The sequence below is a fragment of the Notothenia coriiceps genome, unplaced genomic scaffold (assembly GCF_000735185.1).
Source record: "Notothenia coriiceps isolate Sejong01 unplaced genomic scaffold, NC01 NC01_scaffold00025198, whole genome shotgun sequence".
In the NCBI taxonomy this organism is placed as follows: Eukaryota; Metazoa; Chordata; class Actinopteri; order Perciformes; family Nototheniidae; genus Notothenia; species Notothenia coriiceps.
In genome coordinates, this window is record NW_011357899.1 from 1 (window position 1) to 9,479 (window position 9,479).

The window sequence follows — 9,479 nt, forward strand, 5'->3', positions numbered from 1 at the left end:
GGGACGTAGTCGTCCGACTCGTGCCCTCCACTCGGATCCAGGAAATCAAGGACTTTGTCCCCGGAGTATTCCTCCTGGACGGGCCAATCGTCCTCGGCGGCCGCAGCAGCGAGAGCGTCCGCTCTCTGCTGTCTGAGGGCCAGCGGGAGACGGGCACAATGCGAGCAAGACACCCCGGGATTGAGAGCAGCGATCGCATGCTCTAATCCCAGGCAGGACTCACACTGTGAGTGCCTGTCAAAACTCATAATGTAGCCCGTTCCGCATACGAGGCAATCCCTGACACAGCCTCGACCTTCCTGTCCAGTCTCCATCTTACCGGAAAACAGAAGCTTTTTAGGAGGAATGCTTGCTTTTCAGTAAATAGCTCTTAACAGAACTGTTTTTGCCTGACAATGCTTCTGCAACGGAGTGCTGAAGAAAAGTGGGAGTAGATGGTAGGGAGAGGAAGTTATCTTCATGTTTCTCTTTATAAATGTTGTAAATATTCAAAGAGAAGTGACGCCACTTTCTGGTATCACACTTTGAAAGGTCAGTGTGTGTGTGTGTGTGTGTGTGTGTGTGTGTGTGTGTGTGTGTGTGTGTGTGTGTGTGTGTGTGTGTGTGTGTGTGTGTGTAATGTGGTAGGATGACTGTTGACAGATAAAATGCTGATGAAGCTCTGCTAGTGATCTACACTGTCCTGTCAACACAGCATGATGCTACGTATTACTTTACTTTGAGTTGTTTAAATGGAGTTTTACCAAAAAGTGCTACTTTATGCTTCCCTACACTACATTTTCAAGCAAATATTTTACTTTGTACTCAACTACTGTACATTTGTTCATCAGTTGATTGTCATCAGTTACTTTGCAGTCAGATCATTAATACAACTGTAATCGACCAACAAATGATTATGTAATGTTACTGGTTAAGCTACTCAGCAGGATGTAAAGCGATTAAAATGAGCTTCTGCTGTAGTTACAACATTGAAATGACGAACACATGAATAATTATAATCTAGTTATACTAAAGTTCAACATGATGCAAGGAGCAGAAGTCTGGTAAAAGACAAACTGTTTTAATTGTAGGAATAGTCTCCCGGCTCCTCCTCAACAATATTTTTCTATAAATATAAATTGTATTTGTGAAAATAATAACGTGTTTAATGTTTTTGTGTTTTCAGGCCCGTAACAAGCAGAATGGAGAGCTGGCAGCTATCAAACTCATCAAGATGGAACCAGGTGAGGATTTATCTGAACAAGCTTCATTTTCACTTTCATCTCCTCATTGACCCACACAGGCCTATAGCTGCCTATTGCCTGTGGACACGGTAATACACATGTTTCCAGTCTATTATATTTAGCATAATCAGACAAGTACTGTACTAAAGTACGCATCTGGGGTCATTTCTTTTGATGCAACTACATTTCAGTGACTATTAATGTTGTTTTTACTCCATTACATTTGTTGAGAAGCTTTTTCCATACAAAATATGACATTGCAATATCATAAAACAATACTTTGATTTTTTAATCAATTTCTCATATAAAAACGTATCGGCAGATTTATTCAATAATGAAAAGAATCATTAGTTAATAGTTCAAAATGAGCTCCAACTCAAATGGGGCGAAGCCTGCGAACTAGTTCAGGCAGTCAACTCGAGCACTTAACTCATACATAACGCCCCTTGCCACTCTACAACCAACCAACCAGAGTCCTCCTAATATGCCGCTCTATTTAACCTGCCAGATCTCTCTCCATGCATTGCTTGCTGCTGCTATTGTTGCAGCTACCTCTACGTTGCTGCTGCTTGCTGCCCCACCACCACCCCAGCTTCCACCCCAGCTTCCACCTGTAGGCTCGGGGGGGTTAGTTATTTAATCATCACTCATCGTGCTATGTATATCTATGGAGTGATGAGGCCCGAGCCTAGTCGCCAAACTCAACTATATGCTGCTTCTAATAAACATGTTAAAGAAACACGTGAGTTGTCTGACTGAACTAACTACTACGGTAAAATAATTGTATTTGAATGCATGAGTAATAATAATACCTGCATATCTTCAATGAAGTCACATGCAGGCTTCTATAGTTTGGTTCCAGCACTTTTTGTTTAGTAAAAGATCTGAACAATTCTTCCACCACATTATCAAGTGTCATCATCTGGTGAAAGTCTCTAAACATGTTGTAATCCAAATCAATGATTGCCTCTATTGTTATGATCACAGGAGTTATAAAGTGTTAGAATCAATAAAGACAGCTATAATTGCTGTTATAGTGTGATTACAATCTTTGTGAGACCAGACATTATAATTAGTTTGGATTGCAAAGACAAGATTCTCCAATGACTCATTCAGTTGACCTGCTTGTTATTAAATCTGCACCACAGAGATTCTTGGTAAATCTGTATTGGTTATGCTAGTTTATTATTATCAAAATCTCTTACCACAAATGCAGGGTATAACATTACCGTCACTAACTGCTATGGGGACTAAGCCTTTCTAAAATGATGTATTCAATACATCTGCATGAGACGGCATGCAGATATATTGAATACATCATTTTCAATATCTTGTTTTAAGACGGGACACTTAATTGAAGTCCAACTATGGAGCATTATGTGGCCTCTTCTCAACAAGCAAACACGATCATAGATTCTTTATGAGTTCATACTTTTGTAAAAGTAGAAATCCCAGACTGTGCCAATAAAAGTAGTGCAGTAGTAGTCTTACCAGCAAGTTTCATTGAAAAGAAATGTTTTTGAACTAATATTACTGCTGCTGCATTAATGTGTATCTTGCATTTTACTGCAGTCATAGTTTAATGTTGTGCTCATTTGAAGTATATATATATATATATATATATATATATATATATATATACGGGTTGGTAGTTTAATCTGCAGCAATGCATCATCATCTTTAAGATCATCATATTTGTGTAGAGTCACTGTCCAGTAAGAACATCTCTAAAAGGTCAACTGTCATGAGCCCTGTGTCAGTTTAATGATGATGCATTTGCAGTTAATCCCAGAGGCTTTTACACACCTACATTCATTTCAAAAGGAACTGGAGGTAGATGTCATCAAGTGTGGTCTACATGTAGCAATGTAACCACAGATTCTGTTCAACTGTAATGGAAATGAACATAATAAATATGTATCTCTTCTGTCTGGATCCACAGATGATGATTTCTCCATCATCCAGCAGGAAATCGTCATAGTGAAAAGCTGCAAACATCCCAACATAGTGGCTTATTATGGGAGCTACATAAGGTGGGCTCTCTCTCTTTGTTCCCTCTCACTCTGTTATTCATGTGTATTATTATATCTCAGGTACAGAAGCTCACCCCTCTACTCTCTGCAGAACCAACAAACTGTGGATCTGTATGGAGTTCTGTGGAGGAGGCTCCCTGCAGGATATCTACCATGGTGAGAAAAAGTGTGTGTGTGTGTGTGTGTGTGTGTGTGTGTGTGTGTGTGTGTGTGTGTGTGTGTGTGTGTGTGTGTGTGTGTGTGTGTGTGTGTGTGTGTGTGTGTGTGTGTGTGTGTGTGTGTGTGTGTGTGTGTGTGTGTGTGTGTGTGTGTGTGTGTTATACTTCTACTGTACTGTGCTTTTTACTTTAGAACATTAAACTGGACCTCATGATACATGAGTTATTCATTAAACCATGGACACATAATCTTCAGTCTACACACGGTTTAGGGTGTAAATTATTATGAAAGTTTATCATTTTAATAATTGTGTCCCACAGTGACTGGTCCTCTGTCTGAGCCACAGATCGCCTACATCTGCAGGGAGATGCTGCAGGTAAAATCACACTCAGTATTTCATACATTTTGTTTTACTTTTATCAATCGACCATACTGTTGAAAATGATGCACAAAACAATCTCACCAGGGTCTGGACTACTTGCATGCACAGAAAAAAATCCACAGAGACATCAAGGTAAATATGTCTGACTTTGAATACATTCTTCTTTTTATCTTGTCTTTTATCTGTGCTAAAGGCTCAAGCTTTTAATTAAGCCAGTACTCCTTCAACCTGTGGTCATGCAGCTGAAATAAAATAAAATGTACTAAGAAAATACAATCAGCCTGTCAGGGGAACCTTTATTGTACTAACAGGTTTCTGATCTTCACCCTGGGTTCAGCTAAAGATCACAGAGTGGGTTAAAGTGTTTGTACGATGAGTTGTTCCTCTGTCTGTGTTGATCTTTGTGTTGACCTCTTGCCTGCAGGGTGCCAACATCCTCCTGAACGATCACGGCGAGGTGAAGCTGGGTAGGTGGATGTCTGAGTGTCTGCCTGTGGTTAAGATGAGTCACAGTCTGCAGAGTGATGGCTCAAACACGTCTCTGCTGTCTCGCTGGGTCTTCAGGACTAAACTGGGCCTCTGCAGTCTCTCACTGTTCTAGAATGCATTTTTCTGGTCGTCTGTTACCGTGGTTATTATTCAGCTGCAAACTTTGTTTCATTCACATGTGAAATCCTTAGAATTTGGGTCATTTGTAATGGTTTTTCATGAATACACTACAAATCCAGACAGGAAGAAAAATGATAGTTGGATATACCTTCTTTTAAGACTCTATTAGACTTGAGACCTGTGTCAGTGCTTTACAGATTAATTGCATTGTGCAGTACACATTTAATTTCAAAGCCTACAAAATGTTTTGAAAGAGCACCTGAAGATTCTCTTAAATATATCTTGTTAAATGTAATTTCTTGTCGTAATTATCATTAATACTTTTGTTTCCCTATTGTGTAGCTGACTTTGGGATCTCGGCTCAGATCACTGCCACGCTGGCTCGGCGGATGTCTTTCATAGGGACGCCATATTGGTGAGGTCAAAACGGATCACGTCCCTTAAACACATGAATCTGAGTATATAACTGCAAGTGGCTGTGGGTAGTATCATAATTGTTTCACTTTATAATCAGCTTCATCGTCTTTCCCCTCCTGCTGTTTTCACTCGACTGGAGTTTGATAAAAGAGCAGCTCTGCCTGACAGAAAGATTAAGCATATCATAGGTCCATTGATTTTGCCATGCTAACTCAGGATCTTGAGATACCTAGTCATTATTATAGTTATTTTTTTATATTGAAAAAAAAGGGAACATGTATAGTTCAAAACAAAAATGTCACAATTTGATGCACTACACGAGATTATAGCCTTAGATAATTGAATATTACAGTGTTTTCTTTTCGTGGTTTTGACCATTATTTGTACATGTTTCCTCCTTTATATCCAGTATCACATCAATATATCAAAAATCAGAGACTATTTCAATCCTCTCAACTGTGATGAAATAAAACGTCAGCTGTTTTTGTATCTATAAATACAACAGTGTCATCTGCATACATTTGCAATTCTATATCACTGTTGAAGGAGATCATTGATATAATGTCTAAATAACAGTGGGCCTAACACTGACCCTTGTGGAACACCCATTGTGCACTTCAAGATTCTGAACAGTGCACAACAGACTTCAACACATAACTTTGTTACATTTAGAGTTTTTAAATTAAAACATCATGATAAACGAATATAGAATGCTTTACATAGATCTAAAAATACAGCACCCACTACTAATTTTGAAATACCTAGTCATTATTTTGAAATACTAGTAATACTTTTTCCGATACAAATGTTGTCATTATATTAGCTACCATATAATTGAACTTTCACACCATTTAGCTGGTTTCTGTGGTGCTGATATATTGTGTTGCTGTTTCCCTCCTGTGCTCAGGATGGCGCCAGAGGTAGCAGCAGTGGAGATTAAAGGCGGCTACAATGAACTGTGTGACATCTGGTCGGTGGGCATCACAGCCATCGAGCTGGCAGAGCTGCAGCCGCCAATGTTTGATGTCCATCCACTGCGGTGAATACACACTGCAACACACACCTCTCCGAGCATGTGTACACTTCTGCACCTAAAGACACACAAACACTCACATAAATAGTAAAGAATCCTCTTCATTGGGCTGACCAGTTGTGGACTCTAACAAATTACATTTGCTCAAAAAGGTTAAAAAACAATTTGAGCTACTTGTACTTTAAGTATTTCCACGTTCTGCTCCTTTATACTCGAATACTCGAATGGCAAATGTACTTTTGTGAAGCAGAAAACACAAAACACTCAGCTGTTATTGGTTCAGCTAACAAAGTTATGCAACATGTCACATTATGCAGATGGTTAAGCTAACACAGATTCCGTTGACTATGCCCCCCCCCCCGCTCCGCAGGGTCCTGTTTCTCATGTCAAAGAGTGGGTACCAGCCTCCTAAACTCAAGGACAAGTCTAAATGGTAAATACAAAACAATAACACATTACATTCAGTGATGAAATCATAGGGGCCAATGATTATTGTCTATCAAATGTAACTTCCTGGCCTTGGATTTATCTGTATCATTACATTATATCTGTGTTTCATAATTCCACGATACAAAATGCTACTAACTTATCTCCTGTCTGCAGGTCCTCCATGTTTTATAACTTTGTAAAGTCCATGTTGGTGAGGAACCCAAGGAAGAGACCCAGCGCCTCCAAGATGCTCACAGTCAGTACCGCTAACATCTGCTCCTGCTCTGGTTATATAGTGTCAGCTGTGCATCACATTAACTCATTTGTCATTCATGTAGCTGTCAGTTTAAAGAAGTAAACAATAATTGTGGATATTATAACAAAATGTCAAATGAAAATGGGAAAAGAGTTGTTCGTAGTGATGAACCTGCATGGAATGATAGTTCCCTGTAATTGCTGTTTCTTTCTGAGATTTCTAACTTGAAGGCTCTTGATGCTCTCACAGTGTCCTATTTGAGGAAACGGCTTGAAAAACTCAATACAGCCCTAGTTGCTAAAGACTAGCTGGGGAACAAAGTGGAGCATTTAGCAGATACAGTTCCTAATGTTTCCCCTCTGGTAGAGTCCAAAAGCTGATCTAAAATAGATCATATTGGACTTACATTCATCAGGTGGACGCAAACACAAAGAATCGTCGCGCACAACAAAGTTGTCTAACCCTCTAAGCCAATGTACGATTAACGTCTTTGTACTAACTCATGGCAGTATTGTGTATTTCTGGAAAGGTATGTTTGCTGGTTATGACTTGGCCACCCCAGTGTGATGTTATATATATTTCTCCAAAAGTGAACTCTGTTTGAACTGTTCGACACAGGGCCACTGCTTTTATTTTTGGCATTCCCTGCTGTCAATACCGCTATCGAAAATAAATATTTCCCACGTTTAAATTAAGATTTCAAATTGAATTCTTTTTTTTTTCACACGTGTAGCAGAACACATACAGGGATATGTACATCCTGGTCTGGGTGGTCTTTACAATCATCCAGATCTTCCTCCTAATAACTTACTTTTCTCTGTGTTTCCTCCCTCCTTCGCTGCTTCTGTCTCTGCAGCAAAGCTTTCTGACCCAGCAGGGCCTGAACAGGGAGCTAACCCTGGACCTGCTGGAGAAGTATAGAAACCCTGAGAAGCTCAAGTCCTGCCTGGGGACGGAGGACGAAGAGATGGAGGTCTTAACCACATTATTATTAATAACTGATAAATCATGATTCCTTTATTTATTTATTTATTATTGATGAGGAAAAATAATGTTTCATGTATTATTCCAGCCACAACTCTTTTATTTTGTATTTACTTAATAACTTTACACTTAAAAACGTTTCGTTTTAAAATGTGCTTTTTTGTCAGGTTGTCTAACAGACTCCCCTCCCTCTCCTACCTGACATGATAGACCCTGATAGAATGACCCATGTTTTCTTGTTGGTTTAAGATGGCGCTGCCTGGATCTTTGAGAAGAATCCAGTCCATCAACAAACACAACCAGGCAGAGAGGACCAACTCTGACATCAGCTGTAAGAAATTACTCTTTCACTTTAGCGATGGAGCTATCAACCTTAAGAGAACATTATTACAGATTTGAAGTTGGACGCTGATTTGTAGGACTTTTAGGACCATCTAGTCAACAGATTAGTGATTTACAACAGCAAACCTAAAAAGCCCTTCTTGATTTCAGTAAAAGTATATACTCCAGGTGGAAGAAGTACTCAGATCTTTAATAGTTATAATAATATAATTTTCTTAAACATGTGTATGTTATGTCCATATCTATGTATGCTAGGACAATGGTGACTGAGCACCACTCCTGGCAGCCTTTGCATTGCAGTATTATGAACCTGGTTGTTTGTATTTCATATTATTAATGTGAATCTGAAGAATACATTATTCTTAATTAATGTAATGGGGTAACATGTACAATATTTCCCTCTCTGAATCGTACTAATACAGTATTTAAATATGTGTACTCCAGCCCTGCGATGTACACTACATGCATACAGCAAATACAGTATACTTAATAGGGAAATGTAAATGTTTGCAGCAGTACAAAAGGGAGATGGTGATTAACCTGCTTACTTGCCTTAATTAAATATTTTTCTTAGCATCTTAACTCTTCTCATTCACAGTATTACTAAATGCTATTGATTAGTGTAGGCATTACTTCACTCCCTGTTGCCCTTGATTTATCCGTTCATTTGAATGCTGGCGGTGACAGAATACACATTTATTCTGCTTTATTTCGATTTCTCTGGATAAATGAAATGCAATGCAAATGTCCGCAGTTTCATTGTGTTCAATTGTTTTGATCTCAGTGGAACAGATTTACACTCAGAGGCCTGTGAAGAACCAATCACCAAACACAACAGTAAGTTCATCACACATCCAGAGTTTGAGTAGTAGTTCTAAGTCATCTGTCTCTGTCTACTGCCTCTCCTCTCACTCCTATCTCCTGCAGGCTCACTTTAACACTCTTTCTCCAAAGCTGTGTATCGGTATGACCCTGATAGCTGTTTCGGCCGAAAAAATTCTGAAAACAATCAGACAGACAGACAGACAGACAGACAGACAGACAGACAGACAGACACAGACAGACACAGACAGACACACACACACACACACACACACACACACACACTCACACACTCACACACACACACACACGCACGCACGCACGCACGCACGCACGCACACAGTTAATACATAATCATAATAATAATAATAACAATAAATGAGTCACAGCAGCAATGTTGTCAAGCATTACACATGTTAAAAATATTCTAAAGATACAATAAGATACAAATAAAAAATGAACATGAGTGGCAAGTTTATAAAAAATTACAAATAAACTCGCTAAATGTTGCTGCTGCAAAGCATTGTGGGATGGCATTTTCTTTCTGTTTCTTTCGGTAATGGATGGTCCAGTGTACCCTATGCTTAAGAAAGGAAGCGCTGTATCACAGCTAGACCCGATTTTTCAATATGTCTAAATAAAATGCAGATTTTGTGACATGTATACTGTATATACATTTTGTGTGAAGGCAAACAAAACATTAACTTAACAACAGATAGTGAAAGGTTGGGTTCTGTCCTTTCTAGTTCCTCTGTCCTACCTCATGTTTTATATCTCTATATGTCTGTTT

The 9,479-nt window shown here is 39.0% G+C and overlaps 1 protein-coding gene across 1 annotated transcript in view; it reads left to right on the forward strand.

Annotated features, from left to right (window-relative positions):
• The first annotated feature begins 1,020 nt into the window (after positions 1-1,020).
• The window catches only part of LOC104956018 (mitogen-activated protein kinase kinase kinase kinase 5-like), a 13,465-nt gene continuing 5,006 nt past the window's right edge, over positions 1,021-9,479 (forward strand). The window contains exons 1-14 of the mRNA XM_010783445.1: positions 1,021-1,038; positions 1,166-1,223; positions 3,166-3,256; positions 3,348-3,412; positions 3,736-3,791; positions 3,882-3,929; positions 4,222-4,264; positions 4,749-4,821; positions 5,731-5,862; positions 6,227-6,289; positions 6,460-6,541; positions 7,398-7,514; positions 7,775-7,856; positions 8,652-8,794. Of these exons, the coding sequence (XP_010781747.1) occupies positions 1,021-1,038; positions 1,166-1,223; positions 3,166-3,256; positions 3,348-3,412; positions 3,736-3,791; positions 3,882-3,929; positions 4,222-4,264; positions 4,749-4,821; positions 5,731-5,862; positions 6,227-6,289; positions 6,460-6,541; positions 7,398-7,514; positions 7,775-7,856; positions 8,652-8,794 (1,071 nt within the window). The remainder of the gene's footprint in view (positions 1,039-1,165; positions 1,224-3,165; positions 3,257-3,347; positions 3,413-3,735; positions 3,792-3,881; positions 3,930-4,221; positions 4,265-4,748; positions 4,822-5,730; positions 5,863-6,226; positions 6,290-6,459; positions 6,542-7,397; positions 7,515-7,774; positions 7,857-8,651; positions 8,795-9,479) is intronic.